At 46.7% G+C, this 13,065-nt stretch overlaps 1 protein-coding gene across 6 annotated transcripts in view; it reads left to right on the forward strand.

The window, feature by feature from the left end:
• LOC139556045 (rho-associated protein kinase 2-like) overlaps window positions 1-13,065 on the forward strand; it is a 70,161-nt gene that overhangs the window by 23,937 nt on the left and 33,159 nt on the right. For all 6 annotated transcript variants that reach the window (XR_011671060.1, XR_011671061.1, XM_071369526.1 and 3 more), the window contains 2 exons: window positions 106-244; window positions 5,809-5,900. Coding sequence is in view for 4 of the 6 variants with exons in the window: in XM_071369526.1 (XP_071225627.1) it covers window positions 106-244; window positions 5,809-5,900 (231 nt within the window). In the remaining 2 variants the exon portion in view is untranslated. The remainder of the gene's footprint in view (window positions 1-105; window positions 245-5,808; window positions 5,901-13,065) is intronic.

Consider the following 13,065-nt stretch of genomic DNA (forward strand, 5'->3'; position numbering starts at 1 on the left):
GGTCACACTACTAGGCTATTCGTGTTTATTGAAGCTAGTTTAACCTCCCCTGTAAAGCCTAACAAAAGCTCCAAAACATATTTTAAATTTCACCTCTCTTTTTAGGCGACACCCCATTTTATGCCGAGTCACTAGTAGGAACATATGGGAAGATCATGGATCACAAGAATAACCTCAACTTCCCTGATGATGTGCAGATGTCCAATGATGCCAAGGACCTCATCTGTGCCTTCCTGTCTGACAGGTACAGTATGTTTGACCTACGTAACAAAGCCCCCATGACCTGTCTGACCTCTCGGATCCTTCAAAGTGTGATCTCTTTTTTTCACACTTTCCTGTGGAGGCTGTTACTGCCTTTTTAAATGAGACGAGCGTGAGGAGGGAGAGGAGAGGTATGTGGGAGAAAAGCTGTCCCACTCTAAACGAAAGTGGCTTAACAAAACCTTCATAATCCCTTAATAAGACCTATATGCTTCAGCACTCTTTAGCTTGAGCTAATGTCATGCTACGCCACGTAAAGGGAGGCAAACTGGTCATGCCACATTTTGCAGAGCACCAGACATAAGGTTATGTAGCCTAGTAGGACTTGTTTTACTGTGGATATAGATACTTTTGTACCCATTTCCTCCAGCATCTTCACAAGGTCCTTTGCTGTTGTTCTGGGATTGATTTGCACTTTTCACACCAAAGTGCGTTCATCTCTAGGAGACAGAACGTGTCTCCTAAGGGTGGTATGACGGCTGCGTGGTCCCATGGTGTTTATTTATACTTGCGTACTATTGTTTGTACAGATGAACGTGGTACCTTCAGGCGTTCTAAAATTACTCCCAATGATGAACGAGACTTGTGGAGGTCAACCATTTTTTTCTGAGGTCTTGGCTGATTTCTTTTGATTTTCCCATGATGTCAAGCAAAGAGGCACTGAGTTTGAAGGTAGGCCTTGAAATACATCCACAGCTACACCTCCAATTGACTCAAATGATGTCAATTAGCCTATCAGAAGCTTCTAAAGCCATGACATCATTTTCTGGAATTTTCCAAGCTGTTTAAAGGCACAGTCAACTTAGTGTATGTAAACTTCTGACCCACTGGAATTGTGATACAGTGAAATAATCCGTCTGTTAACCAATTGTTGGAAAAATTACTTGAGTTATGCACAAAGTAGATGTCCTAACCGACTTGCCAAAACTAGTTTGTTAACAAGAAATGTGTGGAGTGGTTGAAAAACGAGTTTTAATGACTCCAACGTAAGTGTATGTAAACTTCTGACTTCAACTGTATTATGAATTTGCTTAAATGATTTGTGAAGTATCAATGTAGTGCTTATGAACACTATAAATATTGTTATTAAGCCTTGAACAACAAACAAAGTTGTTCTTAGTTTAAACTGGGACCAGAAAAGATGGGAATGACACCTGGGTGAGCGATTCTTTGTTAATGGCTGTTAGATACTTAGGATCATAGTAGTAGTAGTTGATGGGAGTAGAGGTTAATGAGAGGCTGGGACATTAGAGGTATAGTAGACGTCAAACTCTAACCCTTTCTGCTGCCGCACCATGCCTGTCTTATATTCCCCTTCCCCTCTGTTTATTTTCTCTGTCACTCTGCAGTTTCTCTCTCACACCACACACACACACACACACACTCAGATACACACAGAGATGCACACACACCCATACACATTCACCCTACACAAACTAAGGTTATTATAGTAAACTAAATCTGAAACTAAAATAAAAACTACTTAGTAAACTGAAATAAAACTATACTGAAACTATTATCTTTGACTGCAAAACCAAGTAAAATAAAAACCAATTATTTTTTGTTTTTTTCTTCTAAAAATCAATTGGGGTTTTGAAGTTTTTTTCCGAATGGGTTTTTAAGCTTCTGACTGTTGGGTAAATGCTGCCAGTAGATGGCGACATTTCAAATAGGCTTAGCTTGTGCATCAGTATCACTAACTATCAGTAACTAACAGGGTGAGCACGGACTGGACTGGGCCATGGTAGAACAGCTTGTAAAGTTGCTGGAGCCGTTCGCAATCCACACCGACCATCTTCAAACTGACAGCCAGTCACTGTCTGATGTGGTGCCATGCCTTCTCAACCTTGAGGCACACGTTCAGTCAACTACTGTTGCCTAACAGTTGTCACAGGTCCTCCTGAAGTCACTGTGTGAGCGCTTCGCATGCATACTGAATCCTCTGGCAGCCAACTTCAATCCAACCCCTGCAGAAGCTTGCCTGATGACCCAAGTGGGTCTCTGGCACTTTGTTCAACAGAGATGGAGCCACTGATGAGGGAAGCAGAGTCTTGTACTTCAGCAAATCAGAGTACAGCTGTGGAGCAGCAGGATCCCTGAAAGATGCCAGCATATTGAAACCATCTTGACCACATTTCATCAGAAATATAGCTTCCTTGCATTGACCATTGTGTCTGAGGTCACTGTCTGCTGTGAAGGTGGGCATGTTTACAGTCACCTCTCTAGTTCTGGCAGGCAAGGATGGCTGTTTATCCAAAGCTGTGCCCTGTGGCACTGGATCTGGTTTCTGCCCCTGCATCCCAAGCGTTCGTGGAGAGAATATTCAGCCCGTCATCAGGCTTGAGAAACCGAACGACCACCTCCCCTGGAACGCAGTGTCTTCTTGAAGATACACCAGACAATCTTGTTAGGTTGAACAGAAACACACACGCTGGCTGGCTGGCTGTGAATGGATAGATTTCTGAAGAAGTGTTGTATTGTGTTTTTACTGTTGTTGATGTTTTTATTAACCCAATTTGAAGAGGGTAGTCAGTGATGCATGTTTAATATTACATAAACATAACCCGTCACATGTGCTAGGACTTCATTTGTTGTTTTTTTCCACTCTGTCAGATAAAGGTACTTGGTTCTTACATCTACTACCAACGGAAATAAAAAAGCATTGGATTGATGTAAACATGGTTAAGAGTTTCCTTGCACCTTATTTCTTCCACCAGTCTAGGCACTTATCCTTTAAATCCAAGTCGCATTGGGATTGTTTTATCATTTAAACCTAACCAAACCTACATTCTGGCCATGGAGTTGTACAGAGTCCTCTAGTGGCCTAAAGACTGTGTTAGCATGGGCAGCGCCATTGAGGCCCTTTGCCATTTTGATTTAGTCAACTGGGCGGAACTTCCAACTTCATTGGCTGATGCCTCCTGATGAACTGGTTGTAGTCATGGCAGCTGGGTCATCGGGAGGGATCAGCCAATTAGTGTATTTTCTTGACAGATAGTTATTTCCAAGATGGAGATGGCCTTAATGGCACTGCATGTACTCTCACAGACGCCATCATGACAGATATAGAGATGTTATGTCTATCCAAGTCTATGGTCCTGGCCCATCACCTTATGTATTACTGCCCCCCAGTGGCAAGAAGTGGCATCACAAAAACAAACTATAGGCCTACAACACATATAGGCCTACAACACTGAAAATAAATAATATAAAAATGAAATGGAAATGTTTTCAAACAAACTAAATAAAAAATGGTAAATCAAGTCTGAAATCTAACTGAAACAACTGAATTAAAAAAAATCTATAAATGAATAGAAATAAAAATGAATATTATAGCCCAACTGTATTAACGTTGCTACACACTGATACTTATTCCTCCTGTCACGCTAACTCCTTAGCTCCACCATACGTTATTAACGTTGCTACACACTGATACTTATTCCCCCTGTCACGCTAACTCCTCAGCTCCACCATACGTTATTAACGTTGCTACACACTGATACTTATTCCCCCTGTCACGCTAACTCCTCAGCTCCACCATACGTTATTAACGTTGCTACACACTGATACTTATTCCCCCTGTCACGCTAACTCCTCAGCTCCACCATACGTTATTAACGTTGCTACACACTGATACTTATTCCCCCTGTCACGCTAACTCCTCAGCTCCACCATACGTTATTAACGTTGCTACACACTGATACTTATTCCCCCTGTCACGCTAACTCCTCAGCTCCACCATACGTTATTAACGTTGCTACACACTGATACTTATTCCCCCTGTCACGCTAACTCCTCAGCTCCACCATACGTTATTAACGTTGCTACACACTGATACTTATTCCCCCTGTCACGCTAACTCCTCAGCTCCACCATACGTTATTAACGTTGCTACACACTGATACTTATTCCCCCTGTCACGCTAACTCCTCAGCTCCACCATACGTTTTGCCATCAGTGTCGTCTCAATGTGACGTTACTTTTACTTAACTACATTCCTAAAGAAAATAATGTAATTTTTACTCCGTACATGTTCCCCGACACCCAAAAGTACTCGTTACATTTTGAATGCTTAGCAGGACAAGAAAGCCCCTGGCTATCCATACATTAAAAAAACAATTGTGCGCTCTGATTTGCTTAATATAAGCAATGATTTATACTTTTAATACTTAAGTATATTTTAATACTTTTAGACTTACTCAAGTAGTATTTTACCGGGTGACATTCACTTTACTTGAGTCGTTTTCTATTTAGGTATCTCTACTTTTACTACAGTATGACATTTGGGTACTTTTCCCCTACTGTACTGTACCATTTTCATCCATTATGTGTAAGTACAATAGCTTTGTGTTCATTAAGTTGTTGCTGATGGTTGTACTAAATTATCCTATAATTACACAAGTTGCTTTTGTTTACATTGTGAACCTAGCTAGTCAATGTAGCTAGCAAGCTAGCTAGTACTTGTAGCTTCTTGACTTCTTGACTGTGGTGTATAAGTGAGGCCATATGCAACCAAAAGGAATCATTTCCTCAACAGCTGATCACTGATGGCAATGCCGGACGCCCGATGGCTATAGTGTAGCAGGGCCGTTACACACTGTGGTTCACTGACTCACTCACCAGCTCACTCCATCAGTCAGTAAGGACCAGTCCCATCAACTCTCTCTACTCATTAGCTCAGTCAGTCAGTCAGTAAAGACCAGTCCCATCAACTCTCTCTACTCATCAGCTCAGTCAGTCAGTAAAGACCAGTCCCACCAACTCTCTCTACTCACCAGCTCAGTCAGTCAACTCTCTCTCTCTTAATCCTGTCCCTCCCCATCTCTCTTTTTCCCCCATTTCTGTTTTTCTCTCTATTTAGCATTCGGCCCTCTTGTTGTTTTGGTATGCTCGCTCTCTCTCTCCTCTCTTTCCCTTCTCTCCATATTTCTCTTTCTGTATTACCCTATATCTCTTTCATGCTCACTCTCTCGCCTCAGTATTCTGAGCTTCGGGACATGCTCTGTGTGTCTGCCATGGTCTCTCCCATCATGTTTTCTAGTGGGGCACACCCCTCCCTTGCTCTGTTCCTTTTGGCTGAGTCTGGAATGTCCCACACGTGGCAGCCCAAACTGCCGCACCCCTCCGGCCCTGCACCCTGTGGCAGAGGAGGGAGGGAGGGAGGCCAGAGGGGAAGAGGAGGGAGGGAGGAATGCCAGAGGGGAAGAGGAGGAAGGGAATTGCAGCAGTAGATATAGTAGTGTTGTTGACTAGTCTGGTCCCTACTTTGCTCCTGTGTAACTTCCTGGATCTACATTCTTTCCGTATCACTACTCTTACTGGCTGCGTGAAGACTCTTCTTCTACTGGCCGTTACTGACCACTACAGTGGTCGTGAGGCGGTCCAGCCTGGCCAATCAGTGGACTGTGGTCAGTGCCTAGTGGGCTAGTGGTCACTCCAGCTGTGTGGAGGAAAGTGGCGCTTTGCTTTGTGTTCATGTTGCGGTCAATTTGCACGTTTGAGTGAGTGACCGCTCTCTGACCACTCCGTCCCATTGGCTATGTACAGGGAGGTGCGTCTGGGGAGGAACGGCGTGGAGGAGATCAAGAGACACCCCTTCTTCACGAACGACCAGTGGACCTTCGACACTATCCGAGAGAGTAAGTGTGTGTGTGTGTGTGTGTGTGTGTGTGTGTGTTCAGTCAAACCGTGTGTATTTGTGCGTGTATTTCTTCAGTCATACTGCATGTGTGTGTGTGCCTGTCTGCCCCTCTCTGTCTCTCTGTCTCCTTCCCAATCTGTCTCTCCATCACCCAACTTGTTATTGTCATGACTTGACACTACAGTTCATTCCCATGTAGGGAGCCTGAGTCTCTACTCTATCAGCAGAGACTGAGCAGAACAGTCACCTGTCTATCATCAGCACTGCAGCACAACCCTGCATGGCCAGAGGCCGTGTGTTCACTATCACTCGTCTCAGAGTAGGAATGCTGATCTAGGATCAGCTCTTTCCTGCTGTCCATGTGATCTTATTCATTGTGATCTAAAAGTCAAAACAGATCCTGGATCAGCACTCCTACTCTTGACGTATACTGAACTTTTACTAATCGTTCATTACAGCGTACTACACTGTGCAATGCTACACAGATTCATGCTTGGTGAGGAGTATGTACTTGGGCTCCTCAATCCTTCCATCATCACTGATTTTGATATCATGTGACAAATCTATTGAAAGTACTACGGTGGGATCTCTCACACACACACACACACACACACACACACACACACACACACACACACACACACACACACACACACACACACACACACACACACACACACACACACAGAGAAACCTTGCAAGGCTGCTTGCAGTTATCCAGTACCGCCAGATCAAACAAGTCACTAAGTAAGGAAGGAAGGATGGGAATAAGGAAGGATGGGAATAAGGAAGGATGGGAATAAGGAAGGAGGTATATTAGTACATATCATGGCTTCTGTCTTTGTTTTATAATTGTATTCAGTTCTCTGACTGTTTCAGTCAGTTTCACCTGGCTCTGATTTAAACAGAGACATAACTGCTGAGCATAGCCCAGGCAGTCTGTAACACGAAACCAGAACGAGACACTACTGCACTACTGAATCCCACTGTGTGTGTGCGTCTCTCATCCTTACCCAACCAAAGGTGTGTGTGTGTGTGTGCGTCTCTCATCCTTACCCAACCAAAGGTGTGTGTGTGTGTGTGCGTCTCTCATCCTTACCCAACCAAAGGTGTGTGTGTGTGTGTGCGTCTCTCATCCTTACCCAACCAAAGGTGTGTGTGTGTGTGTGCGTCTCTCATCCTTACCCAACCAAAGGTGTGTGTGTGTGTGTGCGTCTCTCATCCTTACCCAACCAAAGGTGTGTGTGTGTGTGTGCGTCTCTCATCCTTACCCAACCAAAGGTGTGTGTGTGTGTGTGCGTCTCTCATCCTTACCCAACCAAAGGTGTGTGTGTGTGTGTGCGTCTCTCATCCTTACCCAACCAAAGGTGTGTGTGTGTGTGTGCGTCTCTCATCCTTACCCAACCAAAGGTGTGTGTGTGTGTGTGCGTCTCTCATCCTTACCCAACCAAAGGTGTGTGTGTGTGTGTGCGTCTCTCATCCTTACCCAACCAAAGGTGTGTGTGTGTGCGTCTCTCATCCTTACCCAACCAAAGGTGTGTGTGTGTGCGTCTCTCATCCTTACCCAACCAAAGGTGTGTGTGTGTGTGTGCGTCTCTCATCCTTACCCAACCAAAGGTGTGTGTGTGTGTGTGTGCGTCTCTCATCCTTACCCAACCAAAGGTGTGTGTGTGTGTGTGCGTCTCTCATCCTTACCCAACCAAAGGTGTGTGTGTGTGTGTGCGTCTCTCATCCTTACCCAACCAAAGGTGTGTGTGTGTGTGTGCGTCTCTCATCCTTACCCAACCAAAGGTGTGTGTGTGTGTGTGCGTCTCTCATCCTTACCCAACCAAAGGTGTGTGTGTGTGTGTGCGTCTCTCATCCTTACCCAACCAAAGGTGTGTGTGTGTGTGTGCGTCTCTCATCCTTACCCAACCAAAGGTGTGTGTGTGTGTGTGCGTCTCTCATCCTTACCCAACCAAAGGTGTGTGTGTGTGTGTGCGTCTCTCATCCTTACCCAACCAAAGGTGTGTGTGTGTGTGTGCGTCTCTCATCCTTACCCAACCAAAGGTGTGTGTGTGTGTGTGCGTCTCTCATCCTTACCCAACCAAAGGTGTGTGTGTGTGTGTGCGTCTCTCATCCTTACCCAACCAAAGGTGTGTGTGTGTGTGTGCGTCTCTCATCCTTACCCAACCAAAGGTGTGTGTGTGTGTGTGCGTCTCTCATCCTTACCCAACCAAAGGTGTGTGTGTGTGTGTGCGTCTCTCATCCTTACCCAACCAAAGGTGTGTGTGTGTGTGTGCGTCTCTCATCCTTACCCAACCAAAGGTGTGTGTGTGTGCGTCTCTCATCCTTACCCAACCAAAGGTGTGTGTGTGTGTGTGTGTCGTCTCTCATCCTTACCCAACCAAAGGTGTGTGTGTGTGTGTGCGTCTCTCATCCTTACCCAACCAAAGGTGTGTGTGTGTGTGTGCGTCTCTCATCCTTACCCAACCAAAGGTGTGTGTGTGTGCGTCTCTCATCCTTACCCAACCAAAGGTGTGTGTGTGTGCGTCTCTCATCCTTACCCAACCAAAGGTGTGTGTGTGTGCGTCTCTCATCCTTACCCAACCAAAGGTGTGTGTGTGTGTGTGCGTCTCTCATCCTTACCCAACCAAAGGTGTGTGTGTGTGTGTGTGCGTCTCTCATCCTTACCCAACCAAAGGTGTGTGTGTGTGCGTCTCCATCCTTACCCAACCAAAGGTGTGTGTGTGTGCGTCTCTCATCCTTACCCAACCAAAGGTGTGTGTGTGTGTGTGCGTCTCTCATCCTTACCCAACCAAAGGTGTGTGTGTGTGTGTGCGTCTCTCATCCTTACCCAACCAAAGGTGTGTGTGTGTGCGTCTCTCATCCTTACCCAACCAAAGGTGTGTGTGTGTGCGTCTCTCATCCTTACCCAACCAAAGGTGTGTGTGTGTGTGTGCGTCTCTCATCCTTACCCAACCAAAGGTGTGTGTGTGTGTGTGCGTCTCTCATCCTTACCCAACCAAAGGTGTGTGTGTGTGTGTGCGTCTCTCATCCTTACCCAACCAAAGGTGTGTGTGTGTGTGTGCGTCTCTCATCCTTACCCAACCAAAGGTGTGTGTGTGTGTGTGCGTCTCTCATCCTTACCCAACCAAAGGTGTGTGTGTGTGTGTGCGTCTCTCATCCTTACCCAACCAAAGGTGTGTGTGTGTGTGTGCGTCTCTCATCCTTACCCAACCAAAGTGTGTGTGTGTGCGTCTCTTCCTACCAACCAAGGTGTGTGTGTGTGCGTCTCTCATCCTTACCCAACCAAAGGTGTGTGTGTGTGTGTGCGTCTCTCATCCTTACCCAACCAAAGGTGTGTGTGTGTGTGTGCGTCTCTCATCCTTACCCAACCAAAGGTGTGTGTGTGTGCGTCTCTCATCCTTACCCAACCAAAGGTGTGTGTGTGTGCGTCTCTCATCCTTACCCAACCAAAGGTGTGTGTGTGTGTGTGCGTCTCTCATCCTTACCCAACCAAAGGTGTGTGTGTGTGTGTGCGTCTCTCATCCTTACCCAACCAAAGGTGTGTGTGTGTGTGTGCGTCTCTCATCCTTACCCAACCAAAGGTGTGTGTGTGTGTGTGCGTCTCTCATCCTTACCCAACCAAAGGTGTGTGTGTGTGCGTCTCTCATCCTTACCCAACCAAAGGTGTGTGTGTGTGTGTGCGTCTCTCATCCTTACCCAACCAAAGGTGTGTGTGTGTGTGTGCGTCTCTCATCCTTACCCAACCAAAGGTGTGTGTGTGTGCGTCTCTCATCCTTACCCAACCAAAGGTGTGTGTGTGTGCGTCTCTCATCCTTACCCAACCAAAGGTGTGTGTGTGTGCGTCTCTCATCCTTACCCAACCAAAGGTGTGTGTGTGTGCGTCTCTCATCCTTACCCAACCAAAGGTGTGTGTGTGTGTGTCTCTCTCATCCTTACCCAACCAAAGGTGTGTGTGTGTGTGCGTCTCTCATCCTTACCCAACCAAAGGTGTGTGTGTGTGTGCGTCTCTCATCCTTACCCAACCAAAGGTGTGTGTGTGTGTGCGTCTCTCATCCTTACCCAACCAAAGGTGTGTGTGTGTGTGTGCGTCTCTCATCCTTACCCAACCAAAGGTGTGTGTGTGTGTGCGTCTCTCATCCTTACCCAACCAAAGGTGTGTGTGTGTGTGCGTCTCTCATCCTTACCCAACCAAAGGTGTGTGTGTGTGTGTGCGTCTCTCATCCTTACCCAACCAAAGGTGTGTGTGTGTGTGCGTCTCTCATCCTTACCCAACCAAAGGTGTGTGTGTGTGTGCGTCTCTCATCCTTACCCAACCAAAGGTGTGTGTGTGTGTGTGCGTCTCTCATCCTTACCCAACCAAAGGTGTGTGTGTGACCCCACTGTTTGCGTCTCATCATAAGATCTCCATTCAACCCATTGGTGCAATGCAACTAGTCTGGGTGGCCATTTGACTAGATGATCAGGAGTCGTATGGCTTGGGGGTAGAAGCTGTTTAGAAGCCTCTTGGACCTAGACTTGGCGCTCCGGTACCGCTTGCCGTGCGGTAGCAGAGAGAACAGTCTTTGACTAGGGTGGCTGGAGTCTTTGACAATTTTTAGGGCCTTCCTCTGACACCGCCTAGTATAGAGGTCCTGGATGGCAGGAAGCTTGGCCCCAGTGATGTACTGGGCAGTACGCACTACCCTCTGTAGTGCCTTGAGGCCGAGCAGTTGCCATACCAAGCAGTGATGCAACTAGTCAGGATGCTCTCGATGGTGCAGCTGTAGAACCTTTTGAGGATCTGAGGACTCATGCCAAATCTTTTTAGTCTCCTGAGGGAGAATAGGTTTTGTCGTGCCCTCTTCACGACTGTTTTGGTGTGTTTGGACCATGTTAGTTTGTTGGTGATGTGGACGCCAAGGAACTTGAAGCTCTCAACCTGCTCCACTGCAGCCCCGTCGATGAGAATGGTGGAGTGCTCGGTCCTCTTTTTCCTGTAGTCCACAATCATCTTGTTTGTCCTTGCACCACACAGTCAGGTCTCTGACCTCCTCCCTATAGGCCGTCTCGTCGTTGTCAGTGATCAGGCTGTTGTGTCACTGTAGTGACACTGTTGTGTCATCAGCAAACGTAATGATGGTGTGTAGTCGTGCCTGGTCGTGCAGTCATGAGTGAATGGGGAGTATAGGAGGGGACTGAGCACGCAGGTTTCTTCTAGTATCAGTGTTCTTCTATTGGGTTCCCCCACGCTATAGTATCAGTGTTCTTCTATTGGGTTCCCCCACGCTATAGTATCAGTGTTCTAATGGGTTCCCCCACGCTATAGTATCAGTGTTCTGTTGGGTTCCCCCACGCTATAGTATCAGTGTTCTGTTGGGTTCCCCCACGCTTTAGTATCAGTGTTCTAATGGGTTCCCCCAATGGGTTCCCCCACGCTATAGTATCATTGTTCTATTAGGTTCCCCCACGCTATAGTATCAGTGTTCTGTTGGGTTCCCCCACGCTATAGTATCAGTGTTCTGTTTGGTTCCCCCACGCTATAGTATCAGTGTTCTATTGGGTTCCCCCACGCTATAGTATCAGTGTTCTGTTGGGTTCCCCCACGCTATAGTATCAGTGTTCTTCTATTGGGTTCCCCCACGCTATAGTATCAGTGTTCTTCTATTGGGTTCCCCCACGCTATAGTATCAGTGTTCTGTTGGGTTCCCCCACGCTATAGTATCAGTGTTCTGTTGGGTTCCCCCACGCTATAGTATCAGTGTTCTTCTATTGGGTTCCCCCACGCTATAGTATCAGTGTTCTTCTATTGGGTTCCCCCACGCTATAGTATCAGTGTTCTTCTATTGGGTTCCCCCACGCTATAGTATCAGTGTTCTGTTGGGTTCCCCCACAGCTATAGTATCAGTGTTCTTCTATTGGGTTCCCCCACGGTTATAGTATCAGTGTTCTTCTATTGGGTTCCCCCACGGCTATAGTATCAGTTTTCTTCTATTGGGTTCCCCCACGCTATAGTATCAGTGTTCTGTTGGGTTCCCCCACGGCTATAGTATCAGTGTTCTGTTAGGTTCCCCCACGGCTATAGTATCAGTGTTCTATTAGGTTCCCCCACGGCTATAGTATCAGTGTTCTGTTGGGTTCCCCCACGGCTATAGTATCAGTGTTCTGTTGGGTTCCCCCACGGCTATAGTATCAGTGTTCTTCTATTGGGTTCCCCCACGGCTATAGTATCAGTGTTCTTCTATTGGGTTCCCCCACGCTATAGTATCAGTGTTCTGTTGGGTTCCCCCACGGCTATAGTATCAGTGTTCTGTTGGGTTCCCCCACGGCTATAGTATCAGTGTTCTGTTGGGTTCCCCCACGGCTATAGTATCAGTGTTCTGTTGGGTTCCCCCACGGCTATAGTATCAGTGTTCTTCTATTGGGTTCCCCCACGCTATAGTATCAGTGTTCTTCTATTGGGTTCCCCCACGCTATAGTATCAGTGTTCTTCTATTAGGTTCCCCCACGCTATAGTATCAGTGTTCTGTTGGGTTCCCCCACGGCTATAGTATCAGTGTTCTATTAGGTTCCCCCACGGCTATAGTATCAGTGTTCTATTAGGTTCCCCCATGCTATACTATCAGTGTTCTAATGGGTTCCCCCACGCTATAGTATCAGTGTTCTAATGGGTTCCCCCACACTATAGTCAGCCCATTGTCTCCTGTTACTATAGGTGTGCACTTACACACTCCCCATCATGGATTTAAAAGCGCAGGATTTGTGTAAGCATTGGCTGGGGATAGTTTCCACCATTGCCAAATCAATGGGAGAAAGTTTGCAGGTGGATAAGGGTGGAGAATGGGAAGGCAGCCTCACTCTCTAGTCTGCTCATTAGCTAGCATGCTGAAGCCCCATTTCTGACTGTTGCCTGAAATAAAGCTGTAAAACTCTCGGATGTGGGAGACTGAGGCTGCCTCTCAAATGGCACTCTATTCCCTACATAGTGCACTATTTTTGACCAGAGCACTATGGGATTCTCTATTGGCCCTGGTCAAAGGTAGTGCCCTACATATGGAATGGAGTGACATTTGGGACACAGCCTGGGTGCTAGTAAGCACCCTGTCCTATGATGGAGCAGGGAGGGGGCAGAGGTAGCCCCCTATGGGCTTGCAGGAGTAATGAGAGGGGCGCACCAG

Source organism: Salvelinus alpinus, chromosome 27 (genome assembly GCF_045679555.1).
Source record: "Salvelinus alpinus chromosome 27, SLU_Salpinus.1, whole genome shotgun sequence".
Lineage (NCBI taxonomy): Eukaryota > Metazoa > Chordata > Actinopteri > Salmoniformes > Salmonidae > Salvelinus > Salvelinus alpinus.